Below are 17,972 nucleotides of genomic sequence, written 5' to 3' on the forward strand. Positions count from 1 at the left end.
TATAACTGGTGGGTCAGTTGAACCTTCCGCTAATCGGTCACAAATTTAACAACGAAACATATCCGTAGCTAAAATCGTCGCTATATTCGTGTTTTTTTGTAGTGAATACTATTCATATAAAACATTTTTGCCAATTGTTTCCTTTTAAACTTTTATATTATTACAAATAAATTATAAAGATTTAAAGATCTAATTGAGATGTTTAAAATGAGATCAATATCGACAATAAAAATAATTAAAAAGTAAAATACATAAAAACATAAATTCTATTTTAAAATATTATTATTGAGCAAAAACCAATTTTAGTCCAATGAGTATTAACAAAATTATAGTTTTGGTCTACATGTTTAATTGCTACCAATTTTCATCCACGAATATTGTTTTCATCTCCAAATTTTAAAGGTATTTTCGTCTTTTTCAACATAAGATCCCAATTTGAGCATGAATTAAGGGATTTAAGCCCAAAGATCAATCCCAATTTGCAGTTCTCGTCCTCATCCTACTTTAATTGTAGGAGTATAATTATAATTTGAGATCGATCTTACGACTTAAATATATTTATTCATGTTCAAATTGTGATCTTAATTTGAAAATGACGAAAATACGCTTAATAAGTTCATATTCAGGCATGTCTTAAACAAAGGGGTGACTGGCGCGATGAATTTTGGCACTAAAACAATAATCGTGGATGAAAATTGGTATTAAAACAATAGTCGTGGATGAAGATTGGTAGAAATTAAACATGTGAACCAAAATTGTCATTTTGCTAATACTCGTGGGACCAAAATTGGTATTTACTCTATTATTATTTATATCAAAATTATATTTTATATTAAAATAATTAAGTAAACAAACTTAAAGTTTTAAATTATAATAATACAAATTATTTTAGTGTATAAATAGAATTTGGTGTAAATAGATTGGAGATTAAAAAATGTTGGTTTAATTATTTGTTGAAATGAATGGTTCATATTATTTTTTATTTGAGTATTTATTATTATTTTTTACACTTTACCTCTATTATATCATTTACTTTTCGTAAATACTCATGCATTCCGTCAGTGTAAACTTTAGTAACGGAATATTCCGTTAACTATTTATTATTTTAACTTACTCATTGATTTTTATAAGAAAGGTCTTAGGTTCAAACCCCATCCCAATCAAAATTGATATAATTGTTAACATATTAGAGTGTGGTCAAACACGACAATAAAGGAATGAATTATATGGCAATTAAACAATTATAGAAAGACAATCAAAGTCAACTTAAATTAACTCCTACCCCCTAAATTATCACTCTCCTTCCTAAAATCCCTTTTCAAATCTCATTAATTACCCTACTTCACCAAAAATACCAAATTACCATATAGCTCCCGATTACCATATACTCTACTTATTTTTCTACTAAAAAAGGCTTTAATTAGTTAGTCACAAAGAAAGGCATCGAGATCCTCTCATCATCCCACATCTCTCTAGAGAATACTCTATTGTACATATACCAAACTACCAAAATATAGTACAGTGAATTTCGACTTGACACCACTCAAAAAGGCCTATGATTTTTACCTTTCAGTTTTCATGTAAAAATTAACGTGTCTATTTATTTCTTCTTCTCCATTATTTATCTTTTATTTATTTTTCTTGTTATGTTGGCCTGCCGTTTGACTTGGTCAATAAAACCAACACTTTGAATTACTGGAATGAATAATAACAATTTGTAATAGTATAAAGCATCGTAGAAGAAATCATATTATTTGTATCTTAAGTAACAAGGGAAGACCATTCAAAAAAAAAAAAAAGTAACAAGGGAAGACGCAAGTGTGTTCAATCTTGCAATTTGCAAATTAAAACACTAATAGTCGTAAATGGCAAAAAGCCAACAAACATCGACTTTGTCCATCTTTGTGCCATGTTTGACTTTGGAATTGAAGTTCAAAGACATCATAAGATTCACATTTAATTGTTTTGTCAAACTTATTATATTATTTATTATTTATTATAATAATATTTTTTTAATGGATAAACAAGTGAAATATTTTAATAATATAGTGAGTGTAAAACTTGGAATATAACAAGATTGTTTTTATTATTACTCATTTACTTAATCATTTTTATTTGTCTGGTCTTGTCTTTTTTTTTTTATTTTTAAATTCTAAGTTAGGTTGCTAATATGGGAATCTTGTTGTAACTGCTATTAACTTGAAACCTTCTTGAACACCAAAGAATGAAAAGTTCAAACTTCTAATTGTGTTGTAGGCATCCGAGACAACAACACCTAAACTAAATTGAATGAAAAAGTCCGACACGTTGCCAATGGTGTTGTGTACAGATTAGAGATTTGAATGAGATGATTTTTTTTTATTTATTTTTTTTTTTTTAAACCAAGACGGTGAACATAAGAATCTGTCATAACCCAAGGGTCGAAATGCAAAACTAAAAAATAATCAAGGGACTTATTAGAGAATTCAGAAAGGATCGGAGTACAGTCAGTAAAACGGTGTCGTTAGGTTCCATTTGTTAAAACCGTTGTGCAGGCCAGTTGCTACTGCAAGTTCTTAGGGATTTTGGAGTCATATAAGTAGTTTTCACTGCTTGAAATTACGGAATTTCTGACTACCTGATTAAGCTTAAAGAAAGCAACATAAAGGGAGATCACAAGGTGGAAAAAATGCAATAAATAAACTCTTGATTCAGGATCAGTGATTTCCAGTGAAACGCAGAGGAACCAACTCTACAAGAATTAATATAGGAGTATAATGATCTCATTTAAGAACCTAATTAAGGCTCTTACACCTACTAGGTATTGTGATCATGAAATCACTCTCTTGCCAAATGCTCAGTCAATATAAGCCCATATAGGTACTCTTATGACCAAAATAATGCCATAGAGAATATGGTAGAAGAAATGTTGAAATCAGGAGTGATAGCTCCAAGCATATCTCCATTTGCTTCACAAGTCCTCCTTGTGCCTAGCTAAGAAGGATTCAACATAGAGGTTTTGTGTTGATTATAGAGCCTTCAATTCAAATACAATTAAGAGCAAATTCCCTGTTAAAAAAAAAAAAAAAAAAAAAAAAAAAAAGAGCAAATTCCCTATACCCAGAGTTGGCCGCAGGAGCAAAATATTTTACAATCCTTCTTCATGATCACTACGCATGTAACTCATTTCAAGGTTATTTTTCTCTGAAGATAAAGACTGAATACCAATATAAAATGGATGAGTTTCATCAAAATGATTATACTCTTCTTCATCAACAACATCTCCAACACCAACAATATTTCTCTTGCCTTGTAAGACAACTGACCACTTTTTATCAACAGGATCAGAAACATAAAACACTTGTTTTGCTTGAGATGCAAGTATGAATGGTTCATCATGATAACCCAACCAACCAAAATCAACCAAAGTAAAACCCAATTCATCTATCCGAACGCATCTTCTATTATCAATCCAAGTACATCGGAATAGAGAAATTTTAAATACGTTGTAATCAAGTTCCCAAATTTCTTCAATCACATACACCATAGTAAGGCATAACAGCATCAATCGATTTAGTATCTTTAGCACTTGAATAATCTTTTGATATTGCTACTAATGTAACCCCACTATTTTGCACCACACTCTTTTCATCTTGTCACTTGGTGTAAAATGTATATCCATTTATGTCATAACATTCATAACAACTCACAAGCAATGCAGGTCCATATAATAACCATTTGATGGCTTCACTGACCTTATTTGGCACGTACTTGAGATAGCTTTTTCATCACAGTATCGTTGAACCGTCTTATGAAAGTGCAATTGTGTTCAAAATGGCCACCCATCTTTCACCCTTTGAAAGATTTTGTTGTCTTATCATGGATATGTGTTGGTCCAAGTACGGATGAACCTCAGAAAGGTGTTCCAATACGAGATGATGTGTCTTATCTCGCAAGTTTATAGGTGGAACAAATATTTTTAATCCAATAGTACCTTTCCCACTGCGTCTTCCTTCATGACGAGGTTTGATCAGAATACTAACATAAACTCAACATCAGTTAAATAATCACTATTCACATGAACATTGTTCATGGGAATGAGCTATTCCCCCTACAAGGGGAATAGCTATTATTGGTCCCTCCCCCTCCCCCCCCCCCCCCCCCCCCCCTCTCTAGTACTAAAAAAAAAAATTCTGCTATCTTTCTCTCTATCTTCTCAACTCTTCCCAACTCTTCTGTCATTTGCATCTAATTTATATTGGAATTCTTCTTAAAGCTTCAAAGAAAAGGTATTTTTTGCAAACTTTATTTTCTAAAAATTAATTATTTATATATATTTGAGAATAGAATGACCATCCTATTAACGTGGCATCTTTTCTCATTCTTGATCCTGATTGAAAACTACAGGGAATCAAAAGATTCCTTAGCTAGCTGTTATTCATATTTACATTTTATGAACATTGCTACTATATATCATTTGATTGTTTTGAGTATTTTGTTGAAAAAAAATAAACTGATGTTATTCTTCTTCTAAATATTATTAAATGTTCTTTAAAATTTTTTATTATTTATATGAATATTTTGTTTTATAGTTTCACATCTTTTTTTTTTTTTTTTTTTTGCAATAATCTAATTCCTATAGAACAACAACAACAACAACAACAACAACAACAACAACAACAACAACAACAACAACAACAACAACAATAATAATAATAATAATAATAATAATAATAATAATAATAATAATAATAACATTTCTATTTCCTTAAAATTCATTCTGTGAACCAAACATGGTGTAACTTAAATTGTTGTAACTTAAATTGATACATCATTTTCTAGTGGATGAAATTTTCTGTTTTATTTTTCCTAATTGTTCAAAAGATTATCTTAATAAGTTGTAATATATAAGTATAATAAAAATATGAAGGAAAATAAAATTTGTCACCGTTTTAATGGATAATATATTGAAGGGAGTCATAGTCATAGAAAGGGTGGATTGTTTGTAGTGTTAATCGCAAATCATATCATAGCTTATCAACCCACTGCCTGTAATTTAATACGGGACGCCCACCCACCGTCTATAAAGTGCTAAGCTAGCACGTACGTACCGAGCTAGTCAACTATGGTGGCTTATATTAACGTATGCAGAGTTGGCAATTGGTGTATTTAATTTCTATGAGAATTTTGGAATAAGCTTTTTCTAGTCAATGCAGAATTTTGTCATGGTCTTAATGTGACATTTTTGTCATGATTTTGCAACTTTTCAGATTCATTGAATGATTGTTACTTGGGGTTGATAGGTTGTAAAATTGACTTTATAATTAAAATAATTTAATTTTGATTCTTTATACAAAGTGTTTATTGACATTTTTGATTTGAGTAAAGCAACTATAGATAACTTAAATTGATTTATTTAGTTTTTTGTTGACTAGGATCACAAGGCAAACTTCGTACAAGAAACAATTTAGAGTAGCTATTGCACGGTTTGTGTAAACCAAACAAAGATTCATTGAATGAATATGCATTCTCATCCCTTAAGAGATGTCAAGAGTTCGAATCCCCTCTCGTATGGAAAAAATCATTCTGGCCAACACTATGCCTTTAATTGGGCCGGCAGGGTGCGAATGGGAATTAGTCTGAGCATGATAGGGCATAAATGGACAAATTATGTTGTGGACCCAGGTCCACCTTGCAAGGTGGATCTAGGTCCAAAATGACGTCATTTTGAAGCAAAACGACGCCGTCTGAATTAAAAAAAAAAAAATTGAATCTTTCCTTGCCGTTTGTCTTCAAAATTCGTTCCTCTATATTCACAATTTTTGAACTTTATTCACAATTTTAGAACTGAATATTCAAAATTTTAGATCTCAATATACAAAATTACAGAACTCAATATTCACAATTGCAGAACTTTATATTCACAATTCTTGAACTCTATATTCACAATTTTAGATCTCAATATACAAAATTACAGAACTCAATATTCACAATTACAGAACTCTATATTCACAATTTTTGAATTTTATATTCATAATTTTTGAACTCTATATTTACAATTATGAATTATATCAACAGTATAACACAAATTGTGAATCTATATTCACAATTATTTGACCTCTATATTCACAATTTTTAAACTTTATATTAACAAAAAAAAAAAAAATCATTAGCTAAGAAAACGGTGCCACTAACGACACCGTTATTCTATACGTACGTTTTGGATTGGATCTAAGTCCACCTCAGATCTATGACATAACAATTGGCATAAAGATAACTCTTAGGGGGCGTTTGGTTCACGGAATCTTGGATTACCCCAAGTAATAAGATTACCTCCAGGAAGGTAATGTGAGATTATCGGAATGTAAGATTACCTTATGTGTTTGGTTTGGATTGTGGAATATGATATTACCGTGTTTGGTTAAGGGTTATATTTTAGGCTATATGAATCAATTTACAATAATGTGCTTAATAATATATATATATATATATATATATATATATATATATATATATATATATATATATATATATATATATATATATATATATATAGGGTGGGGTTCTAGTGAGGTTTATGTCTAAGGTGAGGTCTAAGGTTAAAATACCACCATTAGATTAGAGAATCTAACGGCTCAAACGTGCTGACCGGATGGAAATCAAACGCCCCTAACGCGGATTAATAAATTAATGGGTAATGAAGTTAGTTGTAAAAAGTTAATGTCTAATAAAGTTGGGGGTAAATAAGTAAAATGACTATTAATTGTGCAATACATGGATGGAAAGCTCCTTAGTTTACGGGTCTTAGCGCGTAGGGTTGTAGAGTGCAAATAGGAAGGAGAGTTGTCGGATATGCACATTCGAGAAGCTTGAAGCAGACGAGACGGCAGCACCCACGACGAACTCCTACCGGCGACTTCAACACCGTACCAATGGCGGACGGAACACCCAGGCGGAGCAACCGGCGTGCGTCAATCGAAGCTTCGAGCAGGCTGCGTAAGTTTTTTTTTTTTTTTTTTATTAATCAGTCTGTATTTTTTTATGCGCGATTGAGTGCAAAATGGAATTGCATGTATGTGTTAGTTGATTAGGGGTTACAAAACAGGAAAATGGTGGGTTGGATTTGGGGAAAAAAACAGAGTGTTCGAAGTTGATGACGGCAGCGATTCTGCCGGAATCGGAGAAAACCGGCGAGTTTGAGGGGAATTCTACATAGGTATGGGGAGTGGGCTGATTCCGGGAAGAAACATCTGAACCGTGAGTTTTACGATGGGTGTCGTGTATGTGTGAATTTTTTTTTTTTTTTTTTTTTTTAAGAAAGAGTAGCAAGACTGGAAAAAATTCTTGCTGTGTTTAGTTGCCAGTTAATGAAGAACCACGGTGCTCATATGGGTGTCGTGTATGTGTGGAATAATTTTTGCTAGTTGTGCATACAAATGTAGTTGTTATGACACAGTGATGTAAGGGGTTCAAGAAACTGACTATGTATGTTCTTACTGTTTGTATTTGTGTTCTTGATTTTTTTTTTTAATTTTTCTTATTTAATGTTTAGTAATGATAAGCAACAGTGGGAAAAAACATGACTTGTTAGTTACCCATTGATGAAGAAGCACTGGTCTGATATACTGGGATGCACAAATGAAAATGCCATGTTTGTAGTTTATTAAGCATAGTTTTATGACTGTTTTTGAAACTGTGATGGTAGGGGTGTATAAAATTAAGCATTGTATAAATTACGTAATATGAGTAATGGATAATGTTGCAGTTTTGATGTCTGAATCTGTAAGTGTGTGCATATGTGCAGTGTACAACATAATAAGAATGAAAAATGTTGTGCAGAAAAAATGAATTAAAAACACATTGCATGAATACATGATTGGCTGCAAAATTAGGAAAAAGTGAATTGGGGGACCACACAGGAACAGATGGGGAAAAAAACAAATAGGGTATAAGGCAATAAATGATTGACTAAAGTTTGTCTTTACCAAAGTGTCTTCACTTAGAAAGGAAAAAAAAAAATGGGACCCCTTGCCTACACCATAGAAAAACAATTAAAGAGGATAGTAAATGGGACCCCTTAACTGCAACCTAATATAAATAAAGTATGAAGTGTGGCATGTGGCGTTTTGTTGCATACTGAGCTATGCCATTTGTGTTTGATCCTTGTTGGTGAATATGTGTGCAGGGAAGAAGGCAAAAATGTCAAAGGTGCAGCCAAGTATTGTGAGTGATCCCAACCTAGATGACGACTTCGTAAGCCCACCAAAAGGAGACCTTCAACCGCAACGACCGAATACCAATGATAGCTCAGAATACGAACTACTACCGGAAGAGGAGGCACGATTTCCAAAATTCGAGACCCGGGCTACGGCAAAACACCTCGTTGAACCGATGAAAAAATTTGGATCGCTGCAAAGGACTGCAGTTAGGGCACTAGGCTTTGGAGATTTGTTGAAACTGAAGGTCGAAGACACGCCTCTGCGAATGGGGCATTGGTTGATGAAGAACTTTGACGGAAGTTCAAAGACGTTAAATCTAGGAAATGGCCAGTTGCTAAAGATAACAGAAGAGGATGTGGAGGCAGTTCTTGGATTTCCACGAGGACCCCGGGAGATTAAAAAGAGGGGCCGGAATGCGAAATGTGCCGAGCTTGATGCATGGAGAGCAGAATACGAAAAGGGGGACCACACAATAACCCCTTACATGATAGGGTTGTTGTTAAAAGAGAAAAAAGATGGTGGAATTTGGTTCAAGAGGCACTTCACAGTCCTAGTGGCAAGCGTCCTAATCTGCATCCAACAAAATGGGTACGCAAATCAATCAATAATACACGAGCTCAAAGATGTGAGCAAGATAAGGGAACTGAATTGGTGCAAGTATCTCATAGACGAGCTAGTTGAATGCCACAACAAATGGGTGACAAAGCAGCACAAAAAATTTACTGGACCATTGCTATTCGTAACGGTAAGCTTAGCATTCTGTGTGTAATTAATTTTAGTATTGGCGTGTGGTTGAATGGTAATCTGTGTATTGAGTATATGATTATGATAATAACAAATGTTATCATGAGAAATGAAAATGCAGATGTTGTACGTGGACAAAGTTGTGAGCCCATGCCGATACGTCGAGCGAAACAGACCATCATTCATAGGGTGGACTGCAAAACTGTTAAACGAGCGTGAGTTTGCGGAGATTAAAAAGGGGGGGTTTGGTTTAGGAGTGCTTGAGACAAACGGAGAAGAATACGAGCAAGTGAACGATCACAACAGAGACGAAAACCAAGAAAATGAAGCCGAAGATGCAGTAAAGGTAAAAACTTATACGGTTAATTTAACAAGGAGCTATAATTGGTTAAAACCCAGATAGTTGATTGTGTTAGCACTTACAATCTGGACCCCGTAATGGCAGGCCATGGAGGTACGGTTTGTAGATGATGCAAACCAGGTTATAACTAAAGTGCAAGAACTCACTAAACTTGCGGATGAAGCTGGAAAGTGCACACTGAGTCCTACAACGTTCGAGAAGTTAGTGGAGGCGGGAAAGTTGCTGTTAAGAGTAGGACAACGATATGTGGCAGCGAGAGAAAAATGCAAGCACAAACAAGCACACTCCGAAACACAAGGTGCCGGTGAGGCAGTGAGCAGTGCATCAAAAAGTACCGGTGAGGATGGTGGCGAAGCTGATTTAGGCGACACGGAGACAGAAGTACAAAATGAGATAAACATGCATATGGGAGACACCGAGGCAGCATATGAAATGCCATCATTCAGTCTAGGCTTAACCCAGGAGATGCACACTGTACCGGTGGTGAGTGAACCAAATCAGGACCCCGTGATTGAAGATGATGCTGTAAGTTAAAAAAGGAATGTTCATAAATAGGACAACTGTAAAATGCACCACAAATATATTATTTTGAACAATATCAGAATGGCAGTGTGATTTTAATGTTCAAAAACGCAGTGTGAGGAAGCGATGCAGAAGGAAGATGAAGGAAGAGAAACCAGGAACGCATCAAAAGACGGCAATGATAAGCACCCCACGCCAAACCAACCAGAAGACTCATTCGTCACACCTCCGGAGGTATGTCGCGTGCTAAATCGATATAAGCTTCGTTATGGAAAATAATTTAAACTAAAATAATGTGCATGATATTGGGAAACAAAATGCCAATGTTGCGTGATTTAAAAATAGTTAAAGGTTTGGGAAGTGGATTTGTGAAATATGTGAAAATGAGTTTGAACTAAAAAGTTGATAATTGTGCATCTGTGAAATGTTTGGGTAGTTAGACTGTGAAGTGTTTGGGGACTGATTGTGCAGCATTGTGGTAAACTGCATTGCAATGTTACCATATAAGACAGATGTACATGGTATGGCTATTAGACGTCTAAAAGTTAGCTACATTTGTGAAAATAAATAAACTAGTCTCGAAAAGTTTAATCACACAGTGGGCAAATAATGCCCAAAAACACGGGAGCAATATTAATTTTAAAACACACATTTTGCAGCAACTGATTAACCCGAAAGGAAAGGACAGAGGAGACCAAGGAGGGGCCATAGAAAGGGCACCAATGAAAGTGCAACGTCATGAAGGTAAGACGACCAACTTACCACAAAACCAAGGCACACCGTCAGAGCATGATCGCATAGCACGAAGAGAGCTCACAAAATGGTACTCCCCCACCCCAAGTGAGATGAAGAAGTGGATACTCGAGAATGCAAATGCTGACAAGTAAGAAAGATCACATTACAATTCAGTACCTAATGAAAAATAATATTACTAAGCACCTGATTTGCAACCACCCAGGGACGAGGAACTCTTCCACTTCAACACCCAACGAGCATTAAGATCTGACCTGCTGACACTAGACACGGGCAACGAAGTGAACGTGACAGTTATAGACAGCTGGGCATGCGTACTAAATGACAAAGAACGGGCAAAAAAAATCATTGATCCAGCACGATTCTTTGCATCAACCAAACTAACGGTATGCAAATTCTATTTTATTAAAAAAAAACAGGAATACTTGAAAAACTCCAATAATATGAAGATTGTATTTGACTAAATATGACCATGTATGCATGCACAGATGGAAACAGTGGTGGGATGGACAGGGACACGAGCACAACAGCTCAAACTTTTTAAAAGGAAAATGAAAAGCGAGATGACTTTCAGCCCATACAAGAAGTGGACAGAGATTGACATGGTAAGTTAACATACGACTTAAGAGGCTAAGAAGTAACAATGTATGTGTTCATGTTTTAAAAATTTTCTTGCTAACCAAATCGAATTCAATGCGCAATGCAGTTCATATTCCCGATATGTAACAATTCTCACTACTATGTCATCGCCGCCGATCTAAAGGGAAGGACAATGCAAATCATTGACAACTCTTCTGCAGGGAAAAAAGAGGAAGTGTATGGGAAAATCCCGGACATTTTGGTAAGAACTTCTAATCATACGCGTGTAGAATATAGATATAAATGTGCATCTGTTACTGCTGTAAGCATAGGAACTGTGCAACTGTTACGAGGCAAGAGCTTCTATTCATAGGAACTGTGCATCTGTTACTGCTCTTTATGTGCAATATAGATATAAATGTGTTGCTAACCGGTGATATGATAAAAGTTACTAACCGTGTCTATGTATGAAACCAGAAGGACATGCTCGGGTGCTTCCTAGATGATAACAAAGACCATAAAAGGGCGGCTGAAATACTGGAAATGGAACCAAAGAGAATGCAAATGCCTTGGAGGGATGCAACAGAAAGCCCAGACAGTGGAGTATATACAATGAGGCACATGGAATCCTTCATTGGGCAGAAAGCGAAGAGTTGGGAATGTGGGCTGACCAAGGGAGACAAAGCCAAAATAGAAGAATACCGAGCGAAGTACATGAAGAAAATCCTGCTCAGCGAATGCAATGAGCAACACAACAAAAGCCTCCAAAGCTCACCACTGTACGGCAAGGGAGTGTTCACGCAATTCCGCTAAGCAAGTAAAATGTGTGATTGTGCTATTTTTTTTGACGACTTTAAAACCCATGACTAAGGACACCAATGAAAGGTTTAACACTTGTAGTATTTTTTTGGCAAGGGACAACTTTTTTTGGGTAAAGTTGTGCGAAATGTAGATGCATTGGTTTTTATGTAACAAGGTATTCTGCTGTAAATGCACACTTATTAATTCGTGCTTCAGTGGATTACACCTTTGTGCAATTACATTATATCCGAATGTACGGGTGTGTGCATCGGAGGTTACTAAAGTACAGCACTGCACAATGGCAACAAAAAATAACCCCGTAGACCGCTACAAACATTAAGACACATGAAGGTAGTGTGCACCCACGTAGAAAAAGAAAATGAACAACGGTAGGGGTGATAGGCACAAGTGTAATAAACCAACTTAAGTTTAAAGTTGTATTGAAATGCATGTTGGCATGACCACCCTTAGTCACAATGATCGGTTAAAGCGAGGGAATCGAACGTGCAAGATAGAGCACAAACCCAGATTTAATGTCAAAGTCCCAATCCTAGACTGTGCGATAGTGTTACGTTAACAAATCGGGTAATAAAAAAAAAACACAAACGGGTATAGTGCAGATGAAATACTGTGCAACATTGATGGGAGCATATGTGCAACTGTGCATAGCATTCCAGTGACCGCGTGCAACCACAATGACCGGAACTGTGCAAGTGGGATGTGGCATCATAATGTGGGGAAAAAGAATGAAATAATACCACCGTAAGTCAAAAACAAATAACCCGTAGTCCACTAAATAGATTTTGACACGTTAATATGATGTACACCCACACAGAAACACAACATGCATCACAGTAGGTGGACGTCTTAGCGCTGGTAAGAAGTCAACTTAACATTGTAGTGTTAATAACATGCATGTCCGCATGACACCCCCGAGTTGAAATAATAGGGTACATCGAAGGCGGGTGCAAGACAAGACGTGAAACCGAACTACAAAGGCAAATAAATTGTTGTACAACCTCAAAGGAAAGATATGTGCAAACATGCATAAATTTCCAGTTACTTTGTGCATCCACAGAATACTATACTGTGCAAGATGGAAGTGGTTACTGAATAAATGAAAACGGAATAAAAGAGTACCATGACCATCCTATCTAAAAAGGGGGAAATATAAAATTAATAAACAGAATAGAAACACAAATCCAATAAAAAAAACCACACCAAATCCATTATTGAAACCCAAATCAAATGCGAAATAAACACAAGTCAGTGACGAAGTAAAAAACAAAGCAACATGTTTAAATTCAAATTTAAACCAAAGAGCAATACGACCCCCTTCATCAAACGTCAACGTTGCGCATCGGGCAGGTACGACTATTATGCCCATACTTTTCACAAGTTTGACATTGACGTTGTCGACGCCCCGACTTTTCAATAGCTAATTCCCTTGTACTTTTGTAACGTTTGCCACCACCCTTGTTATTAGAGATTGGAGGAGGACAAACATTAACCTGACCATCTGGCGAAGCACCGCAAAACGACTCAAAAAGTTGCTTCTTAGAAGAAGAAGCACGAACGGTAGGACCATTCTCAGCCAATAAAAAAGCATTGAAATCTTTTAGGGTTGCATTCAACTTGGTAACATGCTCAACACTCCGTGAAGCCATGGTCACGCACGAAAAAAATTCTGCCCAAGCTTCACCAATTGCGACATCTACCTCCGAATCGCCACCACGTTGAACACCCAACACCTGTCGCACACAAGCCCCCCTTGTCCAACGTGCGATCACATACCGAGAAGGGATAGAAACAACCCTACGATCCTTGAAAACCCAGAAAATATGACGACAAAGTAACCCAACCCGTGAAAACATGTTACACGTACACTCAACACCATCATTACCAGAGTCAAAACTCACGGTGCGTACCGGGCCATCATCATCTTCAACCTCATACCGGGTTACCAGCCCTTCAACATTTGAACGCACAGCACGACACGAAAAAGATCCCGCGATAACCTCGGCTTGCACATCATAAAAAACATTAATAGTGTACACCGCAGCCGCATGCTTCTCAATCAACATCGGAGTCTGGCACAAAGGAAAATGACCCTCACACTCGGCATTTAGTTTGGCCTGCGCCAAACGTTAAGCATCAATAGCCCCTTCAAAATTGTTGAACAACTCAGACAAACTAGCATGCTGGTTTGTGCAACTACCAAACACACTATTCGCAGCTTCGGACCTCGATGTCGTGCGAAGCAATCCACCCATGAAAATATCATTAAAATACGCAGGGATCCAATACGATCTCAGATCATACATAAGACGAAACCATCGGTGGTCACCAAGGCTATACTTTTTCATAACGTCCTGCCAACCCCGCTCAAACTCCTCCACAGACGACGTCTCACACCAAACAACATCATTCAACGCGCGCCGAAACTCTTCATCTTTAGATAGAACATTACCAACCTTCTCGCCAACCTTTGACATAATATGCCACATACAAAACCTGTGCCGCGTAGTATCAAACACCTGAGGGACTGCAACCCGCATCGAAGGATCTTGATCAGTGATAGTGCAACTAGGCACACAACCCATTGCACTTTTAAATTGCTGGAGAAGCCACACGTAAGAGTCCACATCTTCACGGGAAATCAACCCCATTGCAAATGTGACACCTCTCTTGTGATTATCAACACCAGTAAACGGGACCAACACCATACCATACCTGCAATACATAACACCAAACCAACGAAAAAAAAAAACCCATGGTTTTTAGCATACTGCTTGCACAAATACATAACAATAAACTGCACATACCAGTAATAATAATAAAAAAAAACAACAACAAGAAAGTTTTTTTTAAGAACACGTGGCTTACCTATTAGTCCCATAAGTTGCATCAAACGACACCACCTCTCCAAAAGCTGAAAAATTTTCCTTCGCAATAGGGTCAGTCCAAAAAGCCCTACATAACTGATCCTGAGAATCAACATCATATCTAAAGACATAATCCGGGCAATCATCTACCTTCTTAGCATATTTTTTCACAACAATATGAGCATCTGACGTTCCAATAAATGTCATTAAATCACGCTTCAAATTTTTAAAATCGACACATGTCGCACCAACATTTGAATACGACCCAGAAAACTCCCTAGCCAAACGAAACGACCTATTGGGCCCAACGTTGGCCCTAGCACACTTAAGCACAAAAATCTGATGTTGCACATCCATGGAACGATTACCCCGCAAGAAAGGCTTAGCCACATCCGAGCACAAACAATGATTATGCCGTAGCTCAATGAAATGAACCACAAAAACCCCATCGTCACCCATCTTCAACACCAACCTCGCTCTGCACCCCACCCTATTTGAAACACGCCGGCGCTTCGGATCCACAGGTACTTGATCCAACGCAGCATCCACAACAACAGAGCCCTGCACCGCCTGCTTGAACCCCTCACGCGAACAAACCAACAAGTCTTTCACAGCAACACCCTGCCTATTCCTACGCAACGAACTACAACGTACATCAAAACCAACGAGCGACGCATACTGACGATAAAAATCAATACCGTGAGCGAGAGAAGGTAAAGTCTGCCCCTGAAAAGGCCTAACCGCCGCATCACACGAAGGCGTCCAAAACTTAGTCCCATCGGGGGACACGTCCATAACACACCCGTGCTGCGATTCCGACCGTGCTGCACAAACATCAAACAGAAATATACACACAAACACAAAACCGGTCAAAATAAAACGGCATGCATATCATTCCAATTAAAAATAAAAAAACAAGCTGCTTGCACATATCAAATAACACAAAATGCACTTTACGAAGAAAACCCCTACCCCCTACAAACCAAAACCCTTCAAAACCAATATAAAATGCAAATGCCATGTACACCGGAATGCACAGAACTAACAACATAATATACTAACAGCGAACCAAATCCAGAAACACACAAGCAATGTTGTCATCCCACCACCGAAATCCATAAATTAGCAGACAATCTATAACGAAATGCAACAACCATTTACACCGAAAAACACAAACTACCACGACAACATCCTACAATCGAACACAAACCCAGCACACATAAGCCATAATGTCAAACAAATACCGAAAAACATAATTTACCAAAACAAATTAAAACGAAAAACATAAGGCAATTGCAGTTATTAAAAAATGAAAATAACAAATACAACTACGACATAAAACCAGACCAACTACCCAATCAATAATCCAAGACCCCAGACTTATATATAAAAATTAAAACTCGATAACCAACATCAAACCACGGCACCTAGAACGCATGTCATACAAATAGACACATACTTATACACAAACCAACCACTACCCGATGCTCAGAAAAAATATACAAGAAACAAACGGAAAAACTAACCTGGAGAATCCATACGCCTTCACGCAGAGAAAGACAAAAAAATTGAAAAACTATGAAACGATGAAAGGAAAAATCACAATCACTACAAACTGTATAAAGTGGATTACTACATCAGAATATAAACGCTAAAAATCTTTATTTACCATGTATAACACTCCTAAAAATGAGAAACTCACCCGACAAAGACACCAAATAAATAGGAAATAAAAATACAAATACAAAAATGTCCTTACACACTCACGCGGAAACAGAAAAAAAAAATGACAAAATAAAAACCCAAATCAACAACAACCATAGATCACCACATAATCAACGGCCAGATTTTGACCTTAGACCTCATGTGGGAACATGACCTCATATGATCCTCTATATATATATATATATATATATATATATATATATATATATATATATATATATATTATGTGTTTGTATTTATTTTATTTATTTATATGTATGAATGTATATCAATGTTCAAATATTAAAAAACTAAATATATAAATATACACATGTATATTTTATAGTATAATAATAATAATAATAATAATAATAATAATAATAATAATAATAATAATAATAATAATAATAATAATAATAATAATAATAATAATAATATTATTATTATTATTATTATTATTATTATTATTATTATTATTATTATTATTATTATTATTATTATTATTATTATAAGGATAAGGATTAGTTAACAAGGGCAAAGTTGGAATAATTCAAGGTAATCTAAGATTACCTAAAAAAAAATGAGGGTAATCACATTACCTTGAAACATTACCGCCACATCAGCTTTCAGGTAATATAACATTACCAGGTAATCTCATAACTTAAACCAAACAAGGTAATATAACATTACCAGACTCAGATTACCTAGGTAATCAAAGATGACCTGAACCAAACGCCCCCTTAGGGCGTTTGGTTCAGGTTATATAACATAACCAAGGGAATGTAACATTCCAAAGCTCACATTCCGGTGTTTGGTTCATATTATCTTAGGGAATCTAACATTCCCAAGGAATGTCACATTCCCAAGGAATGTCACATTCCCTCTACATAGGATTTTGAAAGGAATGTGATTCCCTTCAAAATCTTAAGTAATGTAAGATAACCTTGGTTATGTTAGTTTATTATATATATATATATATATATATATATATATATATATATATATATATATATATATAATTATTTTTGTAATTATATATATTTTTTATTTTTTTTTATGTTATGTTAGCATATAAAATAATTTTGTTTCTCAAGTTCAAGATTTTAGTTAATATTTTAAAATCATGTAATTATATATGATACCGTTATCTTATTTATTTATTTTAATTTTTAAATTTATTAGAATATATGAAAATATGTTAAGGATATTATAGTGCGTATAAAAGATAACCTTAAACCAAACATGATTATATTACATACCCAATTTTAACCAAGCCCAGGAATCTAACATTCCCAGGAATCTAACATTCCCTAAGGTAATCTGATATTCCGTGAAGAGCATTTGGTTCAAGGTATATTACATAACCAAGGGAATATAACATTCCAAAGCTTATATTCCTATGTTTGGTTCATATTATCTGAGGGA

General features: G+C 35.6%; 2 protein-coding genes across 2 annotated transcripts; both read right to left on the reverse strand.

Annotated features, from left to right (window-relative positions):
• Positions 1–13,298: 13,298 nt before the first annotated feature.
• Positions 13,299–14,042, reverse strand: LOC109184752 (protein FAR1-RELATED SEQUENCE 8-like). Its single transcript, XM_019334789.1, has one exon. The coding sequence runs from the start codon at positions 14,040–14,042 to the stop codon at positions 13,299–13,301; it is 744 nt and encodes a 247-aa protein (XP_019190334.1).
• Positions 14,043–14,105: 63 nt separating this feature from the next.
• On the reverse strand, positions 14,106–16,382 carry LOC109184753 (protein FAR1-RELATED SEQUENCE 5-like). Its single transcript, XM_019334790.1, has 4 exons — positions 16,370–16,382; positions 15,906–15,977; positions 14,845–15,667; positions 14,106–14,691 (listed from the first exon to the last, which is right to left on the reverse strand). The coding sequence occupies exons 1-4, from the start codon at positions 16,380–16,382 to the stop codon at positions 14,106–14,108; spliced, it is 1,494 nt and encodes a 497-aa protein (XP_019190335.1).
• Between the last annotated feature and the right edge of the window lie 1,590 nt (positions 16,383–17,972).

The sequence above is a fragment of the Ipomoea nil genome, unplaced genomic scaffold (assembly GCF_001879475.1).
Source record: "Ipomoea nil cultivar Tokyo-kokei standard unplaced genomic scaffold, Asagao_1.1 scaffold1286, whole genome shotgun sequence".
Classification (NCBI taxonomy): Eukaryota; Viridiplantae; Streptophyta; class Magnoliopsida; order Solanales; family Convolvulaceae; genus Ipomoea; species Ipomoea nil.

Excerpts from the sequence above, each read along its gene's own strand:
- LOC109184752 (XM_019334789.1), bottom strand. The coding sequence starts at position 14,042 with ATGTTGATTGAGAAGCATGCGGCTGCGGTGTACACTATTAATGTTTTT.
- LOC109184753 (XM_019334790.1), bottom strand. Across the intron at positions 15,668-15,905 it reads GTTTCTGGATTTGGTTCGCT|CACGGTCGGAATCGCAGCAC; the intron begins GTTAGTATATTA and ends ATGTTTGTGCAG. Across the intron at positions 14,692-14,844 it reads GCAACTTATGGGACTAATAG|GTATGGTATGGTGTTGGTCC; the intron begins GTAAGCCACGTG and ends TATGTATTGCAG.